The sequence below is a fragment of the Sorex fumeus genome, unplaced genomic scaffold (assembly GCF_029834395.1).
Source record: "Sorex fumeus unplaced genomic scaffold, SorFum_2.1 ptg000038l, whole genome shotgun sequence".
Taxonomy (NCBI): domain Eukaryota; kingdom Metazoa; phylum Chordata; class Mammalia; order Eulipotyphla; family Soricidae; genus Sorex; species Sorex fumeus.
In genome coordinates, this window is record NW_026606095.1 from 316,585 (window position 1) to 342,377 (window position 25,793).

General features: G+C 51.8%; 1 protein-coding gene across 4 annotated transcripts in view; it reads left to right on the forward strand.

Annotated features, from left to right (window-relative positions):
• Positions 1-25,793, forward strand: part of LOC130027975 (transducin-like enhancer protein 1) — a 107,631-nt gene that overhangs the window by 72,811 nt on the left and 9,027 nt on the right. For all 4 annotated transcript variants that reach the window (XM_056118741.1, XM_056118740.1, XM_056118743.1 and 1 more), the window contains exons 11-16: positions 88-240; positions 2,015-2,159; positions 3,157-3,347; positions 4,724-4,800; positions 21,557-21,806; positions 24,133-24,380. In XM_056118741.1, coding sequence (XP_055974716.1) covers positions 88-240; positions 2,015-2,159; positions 3,157-3,347; positions 4,724-4,800; positions 21,557-21,806; positions 24,133-24,380 — 1,064 coding nt within the window. The remainder of the gene's footprint in view (positions 1-87; positions 241-2,014; positions 2,160-3,156; positions 3,348-4,723; positions 4,801-21,556; positions 21,807-24,132; positions 24,381-25,793) is intronic.

Consider the following 25,793-nt stretch of genomic DNA (forward strand, 5'->3'; position numbering starts at 1 on the left):
CAATGTTCTCCTCTTTTCGAGGAGACAGGAGGGTGTAAAATGGCTTTTCTAAGCAAAGTCGTGAACGCTGTGCCTCTGTTTGTTGAGGACCCCTCTTCTCCACGAGCAAGCCCCGCCCATTCCCCCCGGGAAAACGGAATCGAAAAAAATCGCTTGATAAAGAAGGATGCTTCGAGCAGCCCAGCGTCCACGGCCTCCTCGGGAAGTTCCGCGTCTTTGAAATCCAAAGAAATGAGCTTGGTGGGTAATAACGCATGGTGTCTCTTGAGCAGTGTACGCAGTCACCGCTGGGCACCGGAGGAGAACCACCCTTACCCTGCCCTGCCCCGCCCCGCCCCGCCCCGCCCTGCCTGCACATAATCCGGAAAATGGGCAGCTGTGATTTAGATTTAGGTGTTTTAGGAGCGGAGCACTCAAACTTTACCGCCCCTCCCTGCCCCTCCCGCACCCCGCTGCAGGCAAGCTTCACTTTCCACACCCCACAGCCCATCTCGTGAGCCCTGATCAGAGAGCACGCTCGTCCTGGCCTCCTTGGCCTTCTCTCAGGGAGCCTGGCCCGGGCTGACAATGCAGCCCCAAGCGCCTGAGAAGGCCTTACATGTCCTTACGTGTCCCCGTTGCTCGGTGTAGACGGGCAGGCCCATTGGCTAGGGCCGGGGCTGTGATGGGGGTTTGGGCGTTGTGTAGATGCTGAGAACCCTCAGTGCTCTTTTGGGCAGCCTGGGAAGGGGCAGGGGTGCATGTCAGTGGGGGGCCCTCTGCGCTTGCCTCAGTGCCTCAGCTTGCCACCCCGCCACTGTCATCAAGGAAGGTGGCGCCTTGCAACTCTGCTGACCGTGCTGTAGCGACCCTGCAGTTCCTCGTGCCTAATCAATCCCTGTACCGTCCACTTAGCCGTGGCTCACTTTTGAACGGGTCCGCTTTTGTCAGCCCAGCAAGTCTAAGAACGGAGACCCTGGGGGTCTCCCCCAGGCCTTGCATCACGCTTCCCGTCCTGCGATTTCTCATTTATTCATTTACTTTCGGGTTTGGGGCCACGCCTGGTAGTAGCTCAGGGCTTATTCCTGGCTCTGTGCTCAGGGATTATTTCTGGTGCTGCCTGGGGAACCATATGCGGTGGCTGTAATCAAACCCAGGTCAGTAGCATGCAGTGCAAGCATCCACAGTGCCCGCTGTAGTATCTCTCTAGCTCCCAGGCTGTGATTCAAAGGGTGTGGCAGTTTAGGGGGCAGGAGACAGTTCTTTCTTGAAACCTGTCTTGGGACCGGAGAGTCCCATCTGGTCGTGAAGCCCCCCCACAGATGGTGACACTGAACTGCCAAGTACTTTTCTTTTTTACTTTTTGTTTTTAAAAACCATATTGTTGTTCTGGGGCCACACCTGACGTTGCTCGGGGCTTACTCCTGGCTCTATGCGTTGGGATCACTCCTGGGTGTTGGGGATCGAACCTGGATCAGCTTCATGCAAGAAAAGTGCCACCCACCCCCCTCACCACCTCCGCAGCTGTACTGTCACTCCAGCCCAACACAGTTCATTTTGAGATGCTATCTCCACAGGATAGGGCTGGCTCTGGGGCTTTGGCCTCTGAGCTGCAATTTTGCTTCTTAGCAACCTCAGCCCTTGTCTGTGCCCACTGGGCTCAGTGCCCGTGGTGCAAAGGTCCCTCGGACAGGTCTTGAGCGGAGCATTCTCTGTGGCTGGGCACCTTTCTGCCTTGGCCCCGGCCCAGAGACCTACCACAAGGCTGGTGGAAAAATACTTTTTTTAAAATAAGGTCTGCGGGGGAGACATGCGATCCTGCTGTGTGTCTCCAGCTCGAGTTCTCGTTCTGGCAGAGACGGAAAGGTCAACATTTCTCGCTCGCAAGTTAATGCTGTCAACATTGTGTGGATTTATGAAAATTGGCCGAGGGAGTAGCTCGAAGGTGCCCCGCGCCCCAGCTGCTGTTGTGATAAATTGTGTAATATGGCTTGGATTAAAAATAATACTCATTTAATTTGTTTAATGACACCAGCACGAGAAAGCCAGCACGCCTGTTCTGAAATCCAGCACACCGACGCCACGGAGCGAGGTGCCAGCGCCGGGCACCAGCGCCACCCCCGGCCTCCGGCCAGGCCTCGGCAAGCCGCCAGCCATGGACCCCCTCGTCAACCAAGCGGGTAATGCGGCCGCCCCTGCTGGGACTCTGCCTTCCCCCCGGGCCCCAGTCCTCCTCCTCCTCCTCCTGTGTCCTCGGACGTAATTTCCCCCCTTGAATCTGAAATGCACTCTCCCGCCTCCCTCCTTATCTCTAAAAAGCTGCGATAAGAAACAGATGTTTGCATGTTTGTGTTTGGCTTTTCCGCAGCTGGGCCCTGTTCAGTCTCCGGCTGTTGACGCTGGGCTTTGCTTTTTCTTTGCAAACCGCGCAAATCCAGGGAACCTCCGGAAGGTTCCTGGTGCTTATTCTCCAGGCAAGCTCTTACCAAGCCGTCACTGAGTCTGCTCTGGCTAATAGTGATCACGACGGTGGACCCCCAGGGCTGCATGCTTCTCTTCCCTCCCTCGGGAACCCGGGGTCACTCCGTCACAGACACTGGGCGGGCTTGACTGAGATTGCCAAGCCACAAATCAAACTCCTCACTCCCCCCACTACCTTCCTTGCTGGAAGAGGGGAAAAAGTCCACATCCCAGAATAGCACACACACAGTCCTTCTAAAGCCTGGCTTGGGTTTACGGAAATCCCAGGATTGGGCTTTCCTTTGGCATTGGTGCTGGGAATGCAAAGTAGTACCTGAGGAGAAAGCCCAGCATTTATCTGGGAAAGCCATCTTCTGAGATTAAGTCAGATCTCCGGCTCCGCATCTGTGCCTCGGTTGGCCCTCCGTGAATCGGATGCCGTAATGCTACCTAATTCCCTTCATCCCTTCATCCCCCAGCCCCGCCAGAGGGGCCAAGCAGGAAAGGGTGGGCAGCGTTTCCCCAGGGGGCTCTTCTCCCGCAGGTGAATGGAGCTCGGGGGAAGGAGAGATTGTGTGTCCTTGGGTGGGGGGGGGGGGGGGGTGATGGCACCTTCCTCTCTTCTCCCCACCCACATCTGCAGCCCCCAAACTGACGCTGGGCCCCTGGGCCCTGGGCGACCAGCTGTGTCCTGAGGTTTCCTGTGATTCCTTGCAGCGGCCGGCCTGAGGACGCCCCTGGCCGTGCCTGGCCCCTACCCTGCCCCCTTCGGGATGGTGCCGCACGCGGGAATGAACGGGGAACTGACCAGTCCCGGTGCCGCCTACGCCAGCCTGCACAACATGTCCCCGCAGATGAGTGCCGCGGCTGCGGCCGCTGCCGTGGTAGCCTACGGGCGCTCCCCAATGGTGAGTGTCAGGGGTGTCAGGGTCCTGGTGGGCCGGGGCAGGGTGGGGTGCAGTGGGAAGGCAGGGGCTGAAACAAAGATCCATGTTCTCAGCTCATGCCCTTCATCAGCTGCTGCTCCGTGAGGCCTGTTGGGCGTTCCGGGATGGTGGGTGAAAAGGCAGTGGCGAGGATGTCTGGTTTTCTCCCACCAAAGGAGAGGTTTTTTTTTTTTTTTTTTTGGAGGAAGGCAATGAAATAACTCAAGTAATGCACAGAAGCCTTTTTCATTCATGTTCTTGAGGGCTTTATTTTTTCTTTAATTTTTAGGGGAGAAAAAACTGTTTTGACAATTAGGAACTTTCTCTTTGCATGCCTCTTACTCTTCAGAGCTAATCCTTAGGAGTAAGAGGTGATCTCAGCGGACACGCAGGAACACAGAGGCTTGTGAAATGGGGGAGTCGGTGCGCCCCATCCCAACTATGACCGCCGTCAAGGCAGAAAGAAACTAAATTGCATGTGAAAGGCAAAAATCTGTGTAAAATAGAACCTGTAGTAAACAAAAGCGCCAAAATATTTTCTCTTGGTTCTTGGGCATGCATGACATGCTTTTCTGGCTTTGTTTTGTTTTGTGGGGGCACACCCGGCGATGCTCAGGACTCAGGGTGGTACTCGGGGACCATATGGGATGCCGGGAATCAAACCCTGACCAGCTGCAGGCAAGGGATTATTTAAGACCAGAAGATTTTGCCCCTCGTGAGATTGGAGCGGGGTGTTCTGCCTACATTGGGCATGATCACTGGCATTTAGAGGGTACAAGCCGAGAACACTGCTTTGCTTATTGCCTGCCCAGGCCAGTCCCCACTGGAGAACTCTCTGGCCTCAAGTGTCAGTAGAGCCAAGGATGAGAAATCTGCAGACAACTGGCTAGTCCAAGTCCAAAGGAACTTTCACCCTGGGAAGCTGGTTCTTAAGGCCACTGATCATACCTGAGCTCTCCTCCCCTCCAAGTGAGATACTCTGTGTTATTAAGATGTGTCTTTTATACATAGGGAGGCAGGCAGTTGCCCTGCATTCAGTTAACCTCAGTCAAACTTGGCACTGCAGGGCCCGGATTAGACTGAAGCAACATCTGGTATCGTCCAACTTTTACATACTTTACACACACACACACACACACACACACACATGCACACACACACACCCCTTAAGATTTCAACATCTGGTATCGTCCAACTTTTACATACTTTACACACACACACACACACACACACACACACACACACCCCTTAAGGTTTCCACATGTACTTTCTGTTGTTGTAGCTTCAGGGAATCACTGAGTTCTAGTGCAAAGTTCTGCAGCTGCTCACACTGAGTCTGGATGTTTTTTTGTTTCCAGGTCGGCTTTGACCCCCCACCTCACATGAGAGTCCCCACGATCCCTCCAAACCTGGCAGGCATCCCGGGGGGCAAACCGTAAGTACCTCCGACTCCCATATCTCGCGTTCCTGACATGAAGGCAGTTATGTAACCGTCGCTATTAACTGACGCTTTGGCGTTTCCAAGGAGATTTCTAGTGCCTCTCCTTGAGTGTTAACACTTTCTAGAAATAGATACCTTGTAAGTGTCATGCCTCTGTCTTCTCACTGTGGGTGAGCGCGTGTACATAGTTATTTCTGGAGATGGGGATGAGGCGGGAGGCAGGGACCGCAGATGGTTGAGCCCTCCTTGCTCTGACCCTCCTGCAGAAAGCTGCTTCTGCTTTGGCGCCTTGGAGATTCCCTGCAGTGCCATGTGGTGGACAGTGAGCTGGTCAGGACTCCTGAAGTCAAGATTCCCACGGCGGTTGTCCGTGGCCTCCCTCAGTGCCACACTTTCACCGCTGCCACCTTTCTGGTGGAGACAAGTGGTGTGTGAAGTATAAGCTCGTCACATAGGTGCCACCTCTGTGGTTAACTGTCACACAGGGTTCTGATGTCCAGAATTAAAAAATGCCACATATTCAGAATTTTTAAAATGCTGTGGTCCCTCTTGTAGTCTACTTAAAAATCAGGGGCCTTCTGTCGTGTCTGTAATTGTAAGCATGATTTTAAGAGGTTCATAAGGTCTCGCTTTTTTTTTTTGTACAAAGTTAAATTGAAATAGGCAGGTATTCTTCCTTCCTGGCAGATACCCTTTTGCCTTTCTGTAGGGCGGGCAGTTGGTATAAAGCCTGACGGTGTTTCTGGAGACGCATGTCCTGGGAGTTTCTGTTTTCGCATGTCCTGGGAGTTTCTGTTTGTTTTTATAAAACCCTCTACTGTCCTGTGGCTGCACTTTCATAAGTCAGCTCCACTGTTTTGAGTGGTTCTTGCAGGAGCTTGGTCATTCTGGTGTGTGGTGATGGGATCTGAATTTCAGTTCAACCTGCAACCTGGAGAAAAATGAAATTCCTCATCCCGTGCCCTTGTTTGCTTTTAGGAGAACAGATTCCCAGGGCTACGCTTTTCGTGTGTTAGGCTATTGCTCGGGAATTTGATTCATGATACTGTAAGGCTGTTGCCTATGAGGAAACAGTCGTGGTGAGAATCTGGGTGATAGCGGGTGAGGGAAGAGAGCACGGGATTGGGGGGGGGGGGGGGACAGGTGGACAGTTCTGCTTCCCTGCAGCCGGCTCTAACCATTGAGCCCCCCTGGGCCTCCGTGTTCTCCTGCCCCTGTGTGTGCTGCCGTTTGCCCCCGTATAGTTGCCATGTGTCCCCTGATGGATGAGTAGATGCGGGACACGTGGGGATCTTGTGTTCAGAGGCACTAAGAACAGGCAGCCTACACTGTCACGGTCTTCCTGTTGTTCATCGATTTGCTCGAGCGGGCCCAGTAACGTCTCCATCGTGAGACTTGTTGTTACTGTGTTTGGCATCTCGAATACATCACGGGGAGCTTGCCAGGCTTTGTCGTGCAGGCGAGATACTCTTGGTAGGTTGCCGGGCTCTCCGAGAGGGGCAGAGGAACCGAACTGGGGTCAGTCATGTCGGCCGCGTGCAAGGCCAACGCCCTACCGCTGTGCTATCACTCCAGCCTGGCAGCCTACAAATCTGAGAAATGATCCTTCCATAGGGCCCCTTTCCTAACACCAGTTCCCCAGAGTCGGGTATGGAGCCACATTCAGCAGTCAAGATTTCGCCCCCGCTGGGGGTGGGGATCAGGGCAGTGGCCACACAGTGCTGGTTCTTTACAGTGTCTAGACACCAAGTAGCTAGTGGGGGTCTTTGTTTGTTTGGAGTAGGGGGATTGTTTTTTTTGTGAGGGGGCCACACCTGATAGCGCTCAAGACTTGTTCCTGGCTCTGCGCTCAAGAATTGCACCCAGGGGAGACCATATGGAGGGCTAGAGGTCGAAGCTGTGTTATCTGTGTAAGGCCAGCGCCCTACATGCTGTCCTCTCTCTCTACCCAAATGCATTCATGTGGTTTCCAAGTTTACATCGCCTATCCCTGTTTCAGAAAAACATTACTCAGCGCCCTGCTGGACAAACAGGATGCCCACCCCACACCCCCATCCCCCCGTTGGGCCACCCTTGTTGCACCCAAGTCTGCTACCAACCCTCTGGAGTCCTGTGTCCTCCCTGCCCCATGTCCCCTGTTCTGTAGTGGGGTTGTCACCTACTTGGGACATGGTGGTTTAAGTGTTAAAGAAGACACAGCAATCAGTAGTTACTAAAGTCAAGTTATTTGTGTCCTTGACCTATGAACCGAGGGATGCTTTAGCATTTGAAACTACCTCAGTGTTGGTGTGGTGTCCAGCCCAGGGACATGTGTGACATCTACACCCTAAGGGTGCTTGCCTTCCCTTGGTCTGTGGGCTGGGCCACTCCCTACTGCAAACAATTAAAATTGACTCATCCCAGATCACTTTCAAGTCAAGTCTGAGGTGCCCCCCACATTGTGTGAAGACCAAGTGAATGAATGCTAGAGGACCAGGTGGCCTTCCCCAGAGCTCCTCCACCTGGCCATGTGATCTCGATTTTCCCCGGTACTGACTGAGTGTGTGTGTGTTTGGAGAAGTATCGCCCGCTCAACTCTCCGGGCCAAGGGGTTGTCCGAGATTCATTTTCTTACCACAATAATCCGAAGCACAGGCGAAAGGGTGCACAGTGCAAGTCCCAGATTGTTGTCCTAGGAGTTGGCTGTTGCTGCTGGGCCGGCTCATATCAGACTGTAGCAAACGTTTGCCGGCGACACTGAGCGGCACTGGCCTGCAGCACTCACGGGGAGCAGAGACAGGTCTCTCCAGGTGAGGGGGGCATGGCAGTGACTAATGATGAGGGTGGCTGGGATTGTTCCCGCAGGGTTTCAAGTGACTGGCCTGCCAGCCTGGTGCCGAGACTGGGACACACTGCCAGACAGATGTTCTCTCCCTCTAGGGGTTGGGGTGGGGGATGAGATGATGTGGAGGGGGTGCACACACTGAGACACCGAGAGAGACCTCTGGCTAGCAGGGTTGTGAATGGCGAGGAATGCTGAGGGTGCCGAGCAGGGCCTAGTGTGAAGGGGTCGTGGTGCCCAGTGAGAGTATGTGAAGGAGAGATTCAGCCTCGGGCCGAGGGAGTGAGGTCGAGGCACTGTGGGTCCCAGAGAGATCCATTCAGGGACGGTTGGTGGCTGCAGGTCGAGAACCCTGAACAACACACCCCAGTCTCCAGAGTGACTTTCCCCAAGGCCGGAGCCACCGGTCCTGTGTGTCAGCTGGGGGGGGGGGTGTGTTTCCTGGCTGAACTGAGCAGTTCCTCTCTTGCCCATCCCCCCTTGACCCCAGGAGCCATCTGCCTTGTCTCCCTGAAGCCCCCACGACACCCTTGGACCCCTAATCCATCATGCTCTCGATGACTCTGTGCTCTTCAGAGACTGTCACACCCCGTGGCCTCTGGGCGATGCGGTCGGGGCTGGGTCCCCACCATCTGGGCAGGTGGACCCTGCCTTCCTGCCCTTTGGGCAGCAGATTTTAGAGAAACTTGCTGTGTGGCATTAGGGGACTCTATTGGGAGCTCACAGCTTGATGGAGAGGCAGGAGAGTAACCACTCCCTCCCCTGCTAACAATTACATCTTTATCTTTAAGAGAACAGCTGTGATTGGGAGAGCAATGTTTTATTGTTCACTGTAGCATTTTTGCATTTCTAAAATTTTTTTTATTATAATGCCGTGACTTATCGTAATAATACAGTGTTTCAGGAATTTAGTGTCTCGACACTGATCCCTTCCCAAATATACCTTTCCTGGCACAGTGTCCCCAGTTTCCCACCCACCTTGGCCTGCCCCCTTGCAGGCACTAATAAATTTACTTCCTGTTGTTTGTCATAACACAAAACAATTGGGATTATCAAAATTTAGATCACTGAGAGTCAATTTGTGGCAATTGCTACATCTCACAGTGATGTTATTTAAGTTACTGTGTGAGAAACTGCTGAGTAGTTGATACTAGGTGAGCCTTCTGTGGTACCATTCAGGCTCATTGAGTTTGGGGGGTGACATTCCCGTGGGGTTGGTTGTGATCCCATTGGGCTGTCAATACTATAAAATGTAGAAGTGTCACATGGTCCAGGAGCTGTAGATCAGGGACAGTTTGGTGAGTAGGCAGTTGGATGCGGTTCCGTGGTGGAGCTGGGTTGTTTCTCCGTTGGAGGGTGTCGGGTGTTTCTGGGGGCCTGCTGGGCCTTCAGGCTGAAGGGGGAATCTGCCCACCCCCATTCCCAGAAGGCCCCAGAGTTCTCAGCACGGACCAGCCTACCTGGGAAGATTCCGCCCTATCAGGTGTTCTTTTGGAGATGCAGGTTTGGGCCTTTTCTCTGGCTGCAAGATGAGGGTGTGGGGGCGGGGCAGTGGGGGCTGGGGGGAGGGCCCCCTCCATTCGAAGAGGAGCGCCACGCACGGTCTGTGAAAGCCCAGCCTCAGAAATGCCTGGAGAGAGCTTGGAGGGGCGGTGCCCGAACCTCCAAGCAGACAGTAGCATTTGCAGGGGCCCTTCTGGGAGTGGGAGGGCTGTGTGCCCGGTACCTTTCACCCCAGCAGCTATCAGCAAGTTCCATCAGATCTGCTCCCCGCCCCCCCCCTTTTTTTTTATTAGTGAAACGCCATGAGGTACAGTTATAGACTTACAAATTTTTGTGCTTGGGTTTCAGTTATACAATGATCAAGTACCCATCCCTCCACCAGTGCCCATTTCCCACCACCACAGATCCCAGTATCCCTCCCCCCCCCAATCCCCCCCCATCCCACCCTGCCTCTGTGGCAGGGCATTCCCCTCTGTTCTCTCTCTCCTTTTGGGTGCTTTGGTTTGCAAAAGAGGCATTGAGTGGCAATCATGTTTGGTCTATAGTCTACTTTCAGCATGTTTTCCCATCCTGGGAGGATCCTCCCAGCACCCTTTATTTGGTGCTCCCTTCTCTATCTGAGCTCCCTTTTCCCCTAGCACACCCCACAGGTCTCTTCACTCACTTATTTGCGCCACAGTCACCAGGCCCATGCTCCGGCTTCAAACTCGATGGACCCTTTCCACCTGGTGTCATTGGGATCTGGCCAGGGGAGAATAGTTCACGGTCCCTAAAGACACCTCGAAGGTCTTCCTGGAGGAGCAGCTTCTTCCCTCCTCCCAGCCTTCCTCCTCCTAAGTCCACCTCAAGGTGCTGCCTCCTTTCTGCGGCCACTACAGCTAACCCCCGGGGTCTCCAGAGGCAGCCCAGCGTCATAGGCACTTTTATCTCCTGTCTGTCTGCTCCTGTCTCGTGCCGGTGTCAGGGAGCCGGGAGTTCACCTTTCCAGGGAGATGCACACTTTACATTTCACGGTTCAGTCCAGTTGCTGCTGCTACTTTTTTTTTTTTAAATGTGCGCTGACCTTAAACATGTTTTGAAGCCCTTAAGGCAGGTTTAAGTTGGTCAGCCTAACTGCAGCTGATTTCTGGTGTGAGGAAAGTGACTGCCACCCGCGCCCTGTTAGTGAGGGGGCACTACTTGGCTGTGCATTTTCGCTTTGCAGTCCCACCTCCCTCCCACCCGCCCCCCGCCCTCTGCCCCAGACTTTTTTTTTTCCTCCTGGCATAGAACAGGTTGTCCCCATAAATATTGCGGGGGTTCTGCTCTGTCTGCCATGCATGCTAGCACAGAGCACTCAGTAATAACCCAGACTAATAATAGTGTGGTCTGGGACTTGGCGCCCACCTGGCAGTACACGGGGGCTCCTCCTGGCTCTGTGTGTGCGGTTTGCCCCAGCGGTGCTCGGGGGAACCACGCAGTGCCAGGGATAGAACTGGGGCCTCCAACACGCAACCCATCCCTACCAGTCCTTTGAGCTTTCTCCCCGCCCCAGACTAATAATAGTCTGGTTTAAGATTCCAGGTTGGTTCCAAGTTCCTTCACCCTGTGTTTTCGTGCCAGACGTGTAATTGAGAATCTTCCAGCCACTTGTTTAGTGTTTAAATAAATCTTCAAAGTACCTTTTGGAGTTGTAACCTAAAGGGAAAAAGAAAATTTTAATGACGTTTGAAAGGAGATCGCCTCCTGGAAAAACATGTTTTGAGCAGTGAGTGGAGACCCTCCCCCGGCTTTCAGCCTGGGAGACATTGCCTCGGCTCGAAACCACCTGACTTTCATTGGCTCTTGATTTGGCTTTCTGGTTCCTCTCTCTCGACCAAGGTTGTCCAGGTCCCACAACTGACCTATCTGGTGGGTTTGAGAACTCGGCTCACTTTTTGCTGGCTCCGGTTATCTGGGTGCTTGGCATAGCAGACCTGCTTTGTGCTGTTTCAGTCATCGGGGTCTGTTCCCTTTGGTGATTGGAAAACAAGAGCTGATTGCTTGGCATGATCTTGAGCTACGAGCTCCTTTCTGCGTGAGTTTCCTGCTGGGTGGTCAGTTGTCCTTCCCTTGCCATCTTCTTGTCCCTTGTCACCTGTTCAGAGATGAATGATGTATACTTATAACCACATATGCTGTGTCTATTTAAGTATATGAAGTGGGCCTATTTCTTAACCTGTTAATGCCATTTCCATGTTGTGGTTGTTTCCTTCACTCGGACTTTATTTTTTTTTTAATTTTTTTAAATTAATTAATTAATTAATTAATTTATTGAATCACCGTGGGAAAGGTTACAAAGCTTTCAGGTTTAGGTCTCAGTCATGCAAATATCAAACACATTTCCCTTTACCAATACTTATTTTTTACCATGAAGAACCCCAATAAAACCCCACCCCCCACCCCTCCCAGTCCCTGTGGGGCAGATGAATTCTAGTTAACACTCTATCTGCTTTGATTAGATTCATTGTTTCAATAAAAGATTCACCACTATTATTTCGAGTTTACCCCCCCCAAAATCAGACATGCTGAAAAAGCATTGTGAAGTGATTTGCTTTCTACAGCTGCGTTCAAGAATTAAATGTTGGTTTTGGATTTCTGCTATTTTACTTATTGACCCTGGAAGTATTTCTACTGAAAGTCAGATAGTTAAGAAATTGGTTTCTGTGCTCTGGAGTCGTGGCCGTGCTGGAGAGCCGCTAGTGGGGGGCAACTGGTGGCCTCCGTAGGGCGTGAAGGGCGGACCGAAACGCCCCCCTTCCCATGTCACTCGGACTTTAAAGTTGAGTATTGACATGCAGAACCCATATTTCACTGTGTCGTCATCACCATGTTCTCACTTGTATTCATGAGTATTCCACGCATTGGAATGTTGTGCCAAAGGCAGTTTAGTAATCAGTGGTTTTTAAGTAGCACTATGGCACTGTACTGTACTCCCGTTGTTCATCGATTTGCTCGAGCGAACCAGTAACGTCTCCATTGTGAGACTTGTTACTGTTTCTGGCATATCGAATACATCACGGGTAGCTTGCCAGGCTTTGCCGTGCGGTCGAGATACTCTAGGTAGCTTGCCGGGCTCTCCGGGAGGGGCGGAAGAATCAAACTCGGGTTGGCCCGGTCGGCTACATGCAAGACAAATGCCCTACCCGCCGTGCTCTCACTCCAGCCAGTTTTTAAGTAATACTATTTTTTCATAAGTTTCACATAATGGACATGTTCTGTGTTCCTATTAAAAAATAATTTGGCATAAGCTCTGTGATAGTTATGTAATAAAACACTGGGTGTTTTGAACTGCTCTCTCTTTACTCTTGGTCCGAGAATCTCTTGGGTTTTATATCTGTCCTACACAGGGGCTTTGCTGCTGCTGCCCAGAACATTCAGAGGTTTGGAAATATTTCATTGATAAGGGAACTAGAGCCTAGAACTCAGAGTTGTAAATGCCAATTTTGGAGAGAAACTCCAAGTGCATCGGCAAGGCTTTCTCTTCTTTTTTCCTTCTGTTTGTTTTATAAGACTCCCATACGCATTGAAAGAAGTTCTGCATCTGCTTTTTAAAAAATGAAAATAATGTATTTATTTCTAAATAAGGAAACAAGCAGAAACCCCCTATCTTAGCACTTTGACGTCTTCAACTTGTAATTTCATTTCTACTGATGCCCTCCGTTGAAGTCCAAATGTTGGTTTCTAAAAAGGGTTAAGAAACGCGCCAGATTTGCATGTTTGCTCTTCGGGAAGAAACCAGGATGCCAAACTGGAAAATCTATGGCGAGTCAAAGGGATTTGGGGGCCAGAGTGAGTAGGTATATGGGTCCTTTAAAGTTAAAGCAAGGCTTGGTATATTGGTAAAGAAGATTCTCCATGAACCATATATCTAATCTCAAATCTCAGGACTTCTGGTTTTCTATTTCTGTTTGATTTTGGACCACACCAGCAGTGCCCAGGAGGTACTCTTACTGAGCTCATTGCTCTGGAGTCATGCCTAGTGGTGCTTCCCGGGGTAGACTGGAGGACATGCCATATTGGGATCAGTCGCAGGCCCCTTTCAGGCTCCAGCCCGTCGAGCCATCCTCTCTTCCCTAGCTGGTTTTTCTTAGGACTCCCCACCACCCTGGCTGCCGACTGCATGCTGTGTGCCGGGTGTGGCACTGAAGGGTCCCTGCCGTGGTCTCCACTGAGCATCTGCTTAGCTTCTGCGCATCCTCACCTGAGTCCAGCAGGCCCAGCCCCTGCTCCATACCTTGGTGGCACCAGCACCCTCTGTTTCCTTTCTGCCCACTGCTGGGCCTGGAGAAATAGGTGCCAGCCCAATTCTGGGGCCCCTCTTCCCGAGGTTGGCTGCTCCTTAGCTCGGCTGGACACTGACCGCTCCTGGGCCCCAAGACCCACGGCAGGATTGTGCTTCAGACTTTTCCAGAAGCACTTCGCTGTGCTTGTTATTTCCTTGACTCCACACCTCGACTAGTGAGGGGATTCTTTTTTTTTTTTAAAATCAGGGCACAGTGTAAAAGTAGGAAAATAAGGCCCAAACAAGTGCCCTGTGGGCCCCTGGTTCTTTAACCCTGATCCCCTCGCCATGGACGGACTCTTATCTGCGGGGGCTGCTGATCCAGGGAGATTCCCTGGTTGTTCTTTTTCTCTGTGCATTTCCTTTCCTTCTTTAGGTTTGATCCAGATAGACACTCAGGGGGCAGTTTTTTTCCCCTGCTGGGAAAGTTGTTGCCCACTGCTGGCGGCTGGCGGCCTTTGAAACACATCCCAGAAGTTCCTTGCGAACAGTTGTCAGGTATAACCCGGTCCCCCGGTCACTTCCTTTTCTTGCCAGAGTCACACGTGCCGGGACCAGGTAGCAATAAAGGAATTGTGGTATTTGAACGCATTTGTTGAGTTCTTAATTGCGTGCAAGTCAGTAAATCCACCGACGTGACACTAAGAAACACTGCCATGAGAAAGATGCCATTCATAAGAGTGTGCAGTTGTGTGCAGCGTGGCGCCCTGCCCTCCCAGAGTCTCCGAGTGGGCCAGAATACAGAATAGGGCCCTTCCCTGGGAGCTGTGGAAGGCTGTTGTAGACAGTAGGGAGTTGTATGCACAGCCTAGAGGTAGGACAGCATATGACCTGCCAGGGAAGTGACCTGATGCTCCAAGGGGCTGGGATTTAGGACACAGGAATAGACATATCAGTAGTGAAGGCCTTGGTGAGCTTGACACTTGTTTTTGACTCATGTTACGGTGTAGCCAGAAGTGCCCCCTGGGGCCTGAGGAAGTCCCCAGGACACTAGCAGTCGGCCAGACAAGGGGCTGAGGGTCTTTAGCACTGTTCACTGATTTCTGCCACTGCTGTCTCTGCTCTGTAAACACCTGTTTTCCTTTGGCCCCAGGACACAACATAGTTTCATTAGCAGGGGAAAAAGCTACCTGCTTTCCGGGGAGCTCAATCTTACTCTCCAGCTCTTCATAGCCTTCTCTGTTGGCTCTGCAGAAATTCCAGGGCTCCCGCTTCCTATCCCATGGATCTCAGGAGCAAAAGGTCCCCTGTACCGGCCCAGTGTGACGTTGTAAAGTCTATGAGCCTCAGAGTCCCCTGAGCCACTTTCTTGCCGGGTCCAGATTTCTGGATTCGAGTGTGGTCAGCAGAGAGGCTGGGCTGTGGAGGGCAAGGCAGAAAGGAGGGAGCTCCAAGCTCGAGACTGTCCGCACGCAGCAGGCATCTGCTGCCGTCCCCAAAGACACCTCCAGGGTGTCTCCTTTCCTCCAGGGCGCCGCCTTTCCATCTCACGGACGCCCCCACCCATCCAGGCTCCTTCTCTGCTGGCTGGATGCTGTTGCCCACCCTGGAATATCGGGACTTTGGAGTTTCCTGATGTCCCTTCACTAGTGCCCTTTGCCCCCTAATCTCACATTATGGTCTCAGTTGAGATATGAGCCCTTGCTGGCACTGCACGCCCCCTTGTTGTGTCTCTCGGGCAATACTGTGCCCTCGTTTCCCAAAGACCCCACCCCATTCCCCCAGTAATTGTGGGTAAACTGTCTAAGTGACAGACTAGGCGACAGTCTGTGGCCTGGTCCCTGTGTCTTGGGTTCCCGTGACACCGGAATCTTGGCTGTGGCCCTTGTCACCTCTTGGTGGGCCAGAAAGCTCTCCTTGTCACTTCATGGGACAAATGTAAAATAAACCCAGTTCCCCGTACACGTGCTTGGCAGCTGTCGCTAGGTGCTGTGGGGGAGGGGCGTGTTCGTGGCTGTGGGGTTCTCACACCTGCACGCGGTGCTGTCAAGACTCCACTGTGCCTTTAGGGGCCCCCTGGGTCAGGCAGGTGGCCTTCCATGTGCAAGGCAGGTGTTCCATCCCCTAGGCCAGTGCCTGAGACCTGGGGAGGTCTCTTCCCAGCTGTATCACTCACTTACCCAGGGTGGAAACCGGGAAACGGTGAGTTGTGCCAGGGATGACAGAGCTGCTTGGCTTGCCCATGTGTGGGGTCCTGGGGTTTGAACCCGGGAGCACATGCCTGCAGAGCACTCATGCTCCAGATCTTGGAGCTCTTTCCGGTTGTTCTACTGTGCGCGCAGGGGGGTCTTTGCTCCAAAAGGCTCTTCCTGTGCTGGAGGAATCCAGGCCGGGCTCTGGACACTCACGCCGTTCGCTCTTCTTCCAAAGCCACCAGCCCTTGTCCATCCTGATTTGTTGCTTTGGTCAGACTCTGCAGAACAGTGAGCATCGCCACTTCCTCAGGCCTTCCCTGGGGGCCCATGGCTGCCGACCACTCTTTGTGAGTCCATTTTCAACAATCTCTGCAGATCCCAGCTTCCCGCGTGGTGTGAAGGACTCTCTGGGCAGGTGCTGGGGTCCCAGAGAGGAGCGGGCGGCTCGCCATGCTCAGCGCATGTTTCCATCTGGAGCGCTGGCCTGCATCATGCACAGGACTCCAGGAGGAGCTTGAGCGTGTTCCCCCCCCCCCCCCGCCCCCGCTGAGGATCTGGACCCGCCAGCAGAGCCCCTGATGGGCCCTTTGCACACCTGGCGGTGACCGCTCCAAATCCAGACACACAGGAGAAGGTGCCTTTCTTGCTGCCAGTTTACCCACAGCTCAGGACACTGGTGGAGCTTATTTTTCCCACACCAACCCAGGTCTTACGGAAAAGGGTCACCGTGTCTTGAAAATCACCAGGCTTTGCTTTAACGGCATCTGCTCATTCATTTGTGAACTTCAGACCTGCTCACAATGACACATGTCTGGGTCACAGAAATTGGTTACTGAACTTTGACTATTTTGCTAATGTGAATGGGCTTCAAATTCTCGTGGCAGCATCTTTAAGGGCACTGAAAGGCCATTTGACTTGGACTCCAAATATCCAATAGTCATTGGCAGGAGGTTAATGAACTGTGATGTGCAAGCATTAAAATAGGTAGGCTTGACGTGTTACAAGGACATTGAAGGATGGATATTTTTGGATAAAAAGTAGGCTTAGGAGCTAGTGGTCTGAGGACTTTGAGCTCTATAGTTGCCAGAAGTAAGCCCTGAGCCCTGCCATGTGTAGGCCAAAAACAAGAAAGAATTTAGGGCAGATAGCCACTTAATACTAATTATTGGAACTTGGCAGAGAACTTTACATACTTAATATTGTATCCTTTGGTTGGAAGAAGAAAAACTTCTTGAAAAGTCATCCTTGTGGGCTGGAGCAATAGCACAGCGGGTAGGGCGTTTGCCTTGCATTGTGGCTGACCCAGGTTTGATTTCCAGTATCTCATATGGTCCCCCGAGCACCGCCATGAGTAATTCCTGAGTGCATGAGCCAGGACTAACCCCTGTGCATTGCTCGTGTGACCCAAAAAGAAAAACAAAAGTCATCCTTGTATGCACCGTAGCACCGTAGCACTGTCCTCTCATTGTTCATCGATTTGTTCAAGTGGACACCAGTAACATCTCCATTGTGAGACTTGTTGTTACTGTTTTTGGCATATCGTATGCTCCACGGGAAGCTTGCCAGGCTCTGCCGTGTGAGTGGGATACTCTCAGTAGCTTGCCGGGCTCTCCTAAGGGATGGACAAATTGAACCCCGGTGTGCCGCGTCCAAGGCAAATGTCCTATCCACTGTGCTATTGGTCCAGCCCATAAGGATGACTTTTGAAGAAATTTTCCTTCTTGCAATCAAGTTCTCTGTCAAGTCCCAATAATTGGTATTAAGTGGCTATTTGTGCTAAATTCTTTCTTGTTTATTTCCAAAAAAAAAAATCCTTGTATATTTCCATAAAAACACGTGCGTTACTTTTTTATTGGTAATATTTGATAGCACAGCAGGTAGGGCGTTTGGCTTACAAGCAGCCGACCCAGGTTCGATTCCCAGCATCCCATATGATCCCCTGAGCTACCGCCAGGAGTAATTCCTGGGTGCCCGAACCAGAAGTTACTCCTGTGCATCGCTGGGTGTGACCCAAAAAGAAAAAAAGAAAAATATATATATGGAAATTCCAGGTATATGTGTTGAAAATCCTTACACTTGTGGGCTGTGTTACACAGGCTGGAGAAGGAGTAGAGGAGTTAAGGTGTTTGTCTTGCCGAGACTAACCCTGGTTCCATCCGTGGCACCTTGGGACTCCCCTGAGCACTGCCAGGTATGGCGTCAAAACCAGAGCGTGAACATGAAGTTTGTCATGAAATGACCAGTTCTTTCCTTCATATGTTTTCCCCTTTAGTCTTGGTTTTTTTTTCTGGCCTCTCCTTTTTAGGCTCTCTCTCTGAATGTTCACTCGCATTGGGGTGCAAAGGGGAACAGTGCCTATGTGTGTGGGGGGGAGGGGTAATTGGGGGCCAAGCCTGGCAACACTCAGTTCTAGTGGATCTGGTTCCCCCTTCGCAGTGCTGAAGGGGCATCAGGTGCTGGGACTGACTCTGGGGTCCTGTTGCGTGCACAGGATGCTCTCAGCCCTTTGCAGCTCTCTCCCTGCTCTTGTTTGTTTTCTAGTAACAGGGATCAAACCCAGGGCCTCACACATTACATATTTTATAATTTTTTTTCTTCTGTGCCTCTGTGTGTGGGGAATTCTATAGTGGCCTTCTTTCTCCACCTGCCTTCCTTCATTATGTTCATCTCACATGTCCATCCATGTTGTCTGAGGCGGCAGGATTTCTTTCCCGTAGTTGAGTAGTATTCTGCTGTGTACGTACACAGCGTCTTGTCCTATTCATTGGCCACTGGCATTTGGGTTGTTTCCTGTTCTTGGCTTTTGTGCGTGATGCGGCACTGAGCACCGTGCACATACAACTCTTTGAATTAGTGTGCTCCCATTTTTCTGAATGCGCAGAAGAGAAACAATTGGATTTTTAAGAAATTCCTATTTTACTGTCTTCCATAATGGCTGTACCAGTTTGTGCTTTCAGTGGCAGTGTAGAAAGGATCCCCCTCCTCTCCACATCCTCCACCAGTACATGTTTCTGTTTTGGTTTGGTTTGGGGATCACAGGGCTGGAGCGATAGCACAGTGGTAGGGCATTTGCCTTGCACGCAGCCAGCCCGGCCGGGCCGGGTTTGATTCCTTCGCCCCTCTCGGAGAGCCCGGCAAGCTACTGAGAGTATCTCACCCGCACAGCAAAGCCTGGCAAGCTACCCGTGAGGTATTCAATATGCCAAACACAGTAACAACAAGTCTCAAAATGGAGACATTACCAGGTCCGCTCGAGCAAATCAATGAACAACGGGAGGACAGTTTTTGTTTGTTTGGGGACCACATCAGGCAGTGTTCACAGCTCTGACAGTGCTCAGGCGTCACTACTGGTGCAGTTCAAGGGGCCATGTGGGATGCCAGTGGTCAAACCTGGGTCTACCATGGTCAAAGCCAACACCCTGCCCGCTGTACTATCACTCCAACCCCCGCCCCAATAATTAGTGTTTTTGGTTTTTTGAATAATAGCCTTTCTCAGAGGGTAGGTATAGTTGTTCTTTGTTTGATTTATATGTTCCTAAGATGATGAACATCATCTTTTAGCCATTTGGGGTCATTTTTGTGCCCCTTTTGGAGGGTACTTTAGGGGGCATTTTAAAAATCATGTTCTTTGGATTTCCCCCACCCCTGTTGTTGAGGGTTTTATTTTTTGGTTTTTTGGGTCACATCCGGCAATGCACAGGGTTTACTCCTGGCTCTGCACTCAGGAATTACCCATGGCGGTGCTCAGGGGACCATATGGGATGCTGGGAATCGGACCAGGGTCGACGACATGCAAGGCAAACGCCCTACCAGCTGTGCTATTTATTGCTCCAGCCCCCCCCTGTTGTTGAGTTTTAAAAGTTTATTATCTGTTTTGGATATCAGGTCTGTCAGATTTGTGATATGCAAATACCGTCCCAGTGAATCTTTCCATTTTGACACACCTTTCTTTTGCTGGTGGTCCCAGGTATTTATATTTGCTTTCATTTTATTTGTGACTGGGCTTTGTCCCTAAGTGTACCTCAGCATTCTACATTAAGAAGGATATCGCCTATATTTTCTTTTGCGTGGCTTATTGTTCTTATAATCAAGTCTTTAATCCGTTTTGAATTAACAGGTGTTAGGATGTGATTCAGTTTTGTTCCTGTGCATGTGACTATTTTCCGGAACCATTGATTGAAGAGACTTTCTTTGCTCCATCATGAGCTTTTGGCTTCTAAAAATCTTCATGCGTTTGATATTTTGCTGTTACGGAGGGAAAATCATACATTTCCTTTTCAAGCAAAGGGAATCTGTGGGTTTCATATGCAGGCGAGAAGAGACCTCTCTGTCTGTCTTCAGTTTTCTGATTACTGAGTTATTTCACAAAATTTAAGCTGGAGTTTAAAAAAAAAATCAAAGTTTTATATCAGTGTCTGTGGTTTTTATATCTTTAAAGGGATGGCAAGGTACCAACCGCGGGTTCCAGAGGGCAGCCGTGCTACCCCAGAGTGTTATGGGAAGGCAAAAACTCAAAAGGCTTGACTGTCTTTCTCGGAAGACACTTCCTGGTAACCTTCTAGGTCTTTGAGCAATTTCTCAGATGAGAAGAAAATAAAAGTGTGGAGTACAAAATCCACCCTGTGGTTGTAGGTCAAAAACATCAGCATTTCAGACCTATCATGAGGTGTCTTTTGTTCGTGTTTTATAATATCTCACATTAGTGCTTCGAGTTTCAAAAATGAGATCATTAGAGGGAAAAATCTCTGCTCTTAGACTTTGATGTGGACACAAGTGTCCGGTAAGATTAGGCTTCTCTGACGGGAGAAGAAAGCAGTAGTTTAGCTCACAGAGAGGTTGATTTCTCCCCCGAGGAAGATGCTGGCACTCCTCAAACCGGGGCATACCTCGTAGTCCCATTGGGTCGACTGTCTCCGGCCTGTCTCGTCCTGCCGCCCCGGCAGTTAGTTGCCTTGTGCTTTCTACCTCCTTGCTGTGCTCCAGGACTGCTGGTCTCTGGTCACCTTGTCGTTGTTCAGACAGCAGCAGGGAGGGCAGGTGGGCACACACACACTTGTCCCTGCCTTAAAAATTCTTCCTGCAGACATGGGCAGGTGGGTGGGTGGCGGGGGACGCTCCCGGTGGTTCTCTGGTAACGCCCAGCTGTGGTGTTAGTTTGGCCATGCAGGATGGCTGCTCTGTGCTGGGGTGCAGCACACCCAAGGGCCACACCCTGCTTGGTTCCTGGGCTCGCAGGGCTGACGCTCTAGCCTCCAAGGAGCCTTGGCTCCTGCCCCCATTGTTACCTTTCCGGTTCATAGCAAAATCGCATGGGAAGTGCAGGATACTCAGATGCCCCGAAGTCCCTTTTCTTTTATGAAATGCTCACTCCCCCCCCCCCCGACTTCCGTCTGAGCTGGGAGCAGGGCTGCCTGTGCTGAGAGTGTCCGAGGGGGTTGCTTCTTGGGAGATTGGGGGTGGGGGGAGACTCGGAATCTCTCGACAAGCTGTTAGTGAAAGAGCATCTCTCGTTGCTGTCTCCTGCTTATGCGAGGGTAGTGTAAGCTCAGGTTTCAGGAGCTGTGTTTGTGCCGAAACATGTTGCGGGCTGTGTGTCATTGAGTCCATAGGGGTTTGAGCTGAACATCGCAGATGATCAGTTTGACTCTTAGGCCAAGATGAGAGGAAAATGATGTTCCTGTCATTAAGAAGCCCATTCCTTATTTTGTAACGGGATGGGAAGGACCGCTTTATTCAATGAATAAGTGTCGTCTGACAGCTTTTTAAAGTTCATAGAGACAGTCCGAGTGTGTCCCATGTGGACTCTCATTTCTGCTGTTGGTTTGAGATGGATTCCCTGAGTCGGTGTAGTGGAGGGAGACAGCCCAGAGGGTCCTGGTCTCAGTCTCCTCCCCGCAGGTGCCGTGACCTTGTGGGCTGGCGTTGGCATTCTTCAGCCCCCACTCACCACCTTTCCTTTCCTTGCCTGCCCGTCTTCCCCGCCCACAGAGCCTACTCCTTCCACGTCACCGCCGACGGGCAGATGCAGCCTGTCCCTTTCCCCCCCGACGCTCTCATCGGACCTGGCATCCCCCGGCACGCTCGCCAGATCAACACCCTGAACCACGGGGAGGTGGTGTGCGCAGTGACCATCAGCAACCCCACCAGACACGTGTACACGGGGGGCAAGGGCTGCGTCAAGGTCTGGGACATCAGCCACCCGGGCAACAAGAGCCCCGTGTCCCAGCTCGACTGTCTGGTAAGTGAGCGGGAGCCGGGCCATGAGGGTAATTTCTCCCTGGAGACTCCAGAGGAAGTCGCCGGCTAGGCCTGGGCTTTATCCGAGTAATGAGGAAATAGCAGCCTGTTGTGTTTCCTGTGTTTCCTGTGTTAGTTGTCCAGCTACCCCCAACACACACACACACACACACACACACACACACACACGCTTTTTCCTCCTGCTTCATCTGTTGCTACTTCAGCAGTTAAATACCAGAATAGATGGCATTGGGTTCCTTCTAAAAGAAAAAAAAATCTTCTATCATTGCTTGGAGTAGCTCCGAATATGTATTCGAGGAGGGTTTTCCCGCTTGGCGGGGGAAAGCATAGCTGGGCTTGGACCTTGATCTCTGTGACAGGCTCCACTTTCAATTTTCCTCCCTGTTCTGGATAAATATTGACTGGTAAACGTTTGATAATGTGGCACCAAGCCCATTCCCAGCAGCACTGTGTTTTGGGGGGAGGTCTGGGGTTGCTGCCTGGGTTTTATGAGCCTCGTTTCAGGAGAGGGCTGATGGTGCACAAGCACCCAGGGGTGCTTTCTCAAGACTCCTGGCCGTCTTTGCCTGGGTCCTAGGCCTCCACTGGCCTCATTCAGGCACAGAGAGAACACAGGCACGTCCTGGGCCCTCTGCCCTGTTCCGGGGTCGGCCTGCGCTTCCCACAGGTGTGAGGAATCTGAGGACAAGGAGCATGAAGAGAAGCAGGCTGGAACTTTTGAGACTCGGAGCCTTTTGGAGTGGGTTGCTCTTCCTCTCTCTGGTTTTTATATCCAGTAATTACAATTCTTCTTTTAAAATATGTCCAGTAATGCAACTTAGATATTCTTTTTTTTAAAATTTTTATTAGTGAAACACCATGAGGTACAGTTGTAGATTTACATATTTTTGTGCTTGAGTTTCAGTTATATAATGATCGGGTTCCCATCCCTCCACCAGTGCCCATTTTCTACCACCACGGGTCCCAGTATCCCTCCCACCCCCCATCCCCCCATCCCCCCCCCCCGCCTCTGTGGCATGGCATTCCCCCTTGTTCTCTCTCCTTTTGGGTGCTGTGGTTTGCAAAAGAGGCATTGAGTGGCAATCATGTTCGGTCTATGGTCCACTTTCAGCATGCATCTCTCATCCTGGGGCAACTTAAATATTCTTAACCCTAGCCGAACTCCTGCCATAAGGAGTATAATAATGCCTGGCTGGTTTTCTGGTCTGGGTTTTGGTTTGGGGGCCACACCCCAAGTGTTCCGGCCTCCTCCCGGTTCTGCTGGGGTTCATTCCTAGCAGGCCTCTCGGGCACCATCTGGAGTGTCCAGGGTCAAACTGCAGACAAAGCGAGCCCTTGGCCTACTATGCTGTCATTCTGTCCCGAAGTGGTTTTTTTTTTTTTTTTTTTTTTTTTTTACTTTTTTTTAATGGACATAAAACTTCTCTAAACTTTACCAGTCTGTAGGTGAAAACTTCAGCTGTATTTGGGTTGAAACATAGCAGTTGTTTGTCTTGCTTGGTTCTGCCTCCTTTGTAAATGTGTGTCACCTTTGATGGAGAGATGTCTTTGGCCTTCAGGTTAAGATGTCACATACAGGGCTGGAGCTGTAGTATAGCTAGAAAAGCGGTTGCCTTGCACACGGCCAACCGGGTTCCATGCCCATATGGTCCCCTGAAAACCGCCAGGAGTAATTCCTGAGTGCAGACCCAGGAGTAACCCCTGAGCATCACGGGGTGTGACCCAAAAAGCCCCCCACCCTCAAAAAAATGCCAGATATCATGATACCCAGACTCCATCCTGGAAAGCGTTGCTATTACATCCTTAGGCAGCGGATCTGTCTAGGCAGTGAGAATCCAGTGCAGATCACCTTAGTAGGGAGATTGAGTCATGGAAACAGAAATGCAGGTGAGGCACAGACTGGGACTTCCCAGGTGAAGAGTGACAGGAGATGAGAGCAGGGGCTGAAAACTTCAGCTGTATTAAACGCTGACTTTGAAAAGAGGTTTCTTCCTCAGGAAGCACACACTTACCTACCTGAGCCCTCCTGATCATTCTGACTGGCTCTTTGGAAACTGGACATCAAGAACAGACCCCTGAGTGTCCACCCATGCCCATGCCAGCCTGTGGCTTTGCCCTGTGTGCTTTGTTTGACTGGAGATCGTCATGGTCGCTTCCCGGTCTCTGCTTTGTGCCTCTCTCTGTGCTGGGCTCTGTGAAACGCCCCTTTGAAACAAGTCAGGAAACACGACAAGGTCACAGAACATGACGTGCGCAGGCGTGGTGGGGCTGTGTCGCGACTGAATCGAATTGCATTTCTTCCGCAGAACAGGGATAACTACATCCGCTCCTGCAAATTGCTGCCCGATGGCTGCACCCTGATCGTGGGCGGGGAGGCCAGCACCCTGTCCATCTGGGACCTGGCCGCCCCCACCCCGCGCATCAAGGCGGAGCTGACATCCTCTGCGCCCGCCTGCTACGCCCTGGCCATCAGCCCTGACTCCAAGGTGTGCTTCTCGTGCTGCAGTGATGGCAACATCGCTGTGTGGGACCTGCACAACCAGACGCTCGTGAGGTGGGTACACCCCTTCCTGGGGCGGGCTTGGGCCTCCCTGCCGGCTCTTGGGGCTCCCAGCTCCACTGCCTCGCTGGTCTCCCCCATGCTTAGTCTGTGCGTGAAGAGCCCGCTTCAGGCCAGGCTTGGGGTTCAGGGCTGCCAGTGCCTAGACCTCCCTGACATTCCCCGTTGTCAGCCTGTTGGGCATGTGCCCCTGGCTGGAGCCAGCTCCCTCCGTGGGGAAGCAGAAGCTGGGCATGTGCAGGCCCCCGGGTTTCCTCCCTGGTACCACATGATGTTCCCTGCTCTCCCCCCCCCCCCGCCCCCAGTTACCCTATAAAGACACATAGGCCATAGCTTTTCCCGACTGTTGACGGTGTGAAGGACCCTATAGGTCTTGTTGACGCCCCATGTGCTTGCATCCTGACAAACTTCCGCATCGCCATGACACTACACTGTCAGAAGGCATTGAACACACCTAGTGTGTGTTTTTACTGCTTGGCCTGCCCTCCACGGAATGGGCTCGGAGCAATTGCGTTGACCTGCAATGAAACAGAATCGTCTGACAGTTTGAGAGCCAAGTCTGAAACACCCAAGTGATTATCTGACTGTTGTCAGGAAAAGAAGACTTGAACCACGCTCCTCAGAATTCACAGCCCACAGAAGTGCTGGCTCACGGCCTCTGCCTGTGCCCCCAGAGGTTCCCGCCCCAGAGCACCAGCCAGATTGAAGCAGGGAGTTTCTCCTGTGCGTTATGGACCAGTTGGATGTTTTTGGTTTTGCCTAGAAACAAGTTTATGCAAACAGGAGCCAGCTGATGAAGGACAGCAGAATAGCAGCAAAGGGGCGCTGGGAGAGGAGATCCCATCGGTTTTGCATGTAAAGGGGTTTTGCTGTTGCCAGACTTCTTTCTGCCCAGTTGCTGGCTGGAATCCTGGCACCTGATGGTAGTCCTGACCTTTCTGAGTCTGCACTTGGCTCCTGTCAGCTCTTTTCATCTGCAGAGACCCCTGCAAGTTTCAGAGCTGGTGTAGTGGCCTTAAAAACTGAGCACTGATCTGCTTCACGGTGCTTCATCACTTCAAGACATCTTTGTTCTAGGGCATGACATCAGAGAGAGTGCCTGGGGTGGGGGCGGGGGTTGGGCCCTGGCCTTGCATGTGGCCCTCCCTGGCTTGAACCCCAGCTCCACGTGTGGTCGATCCCTGAGCTCAAAGCCAGGGGTCAATTCTGAGCACCGTGAGGTGTGCCCCCCACAAAAACAAACATGGATCTTTGTTGTGGTGCAGCTCTAGGCTTATGAAGGACTGAGCAGGTCTCCTGATGCTTTGGGACCTGAGCCGCAGGAGGGAGGGACAGACCGCAGGAGCCAGTGTGGCCATGCAGACCCCCGTGTCAAATGCAGAGCACCCTGCCAATCCGCAACTCTGC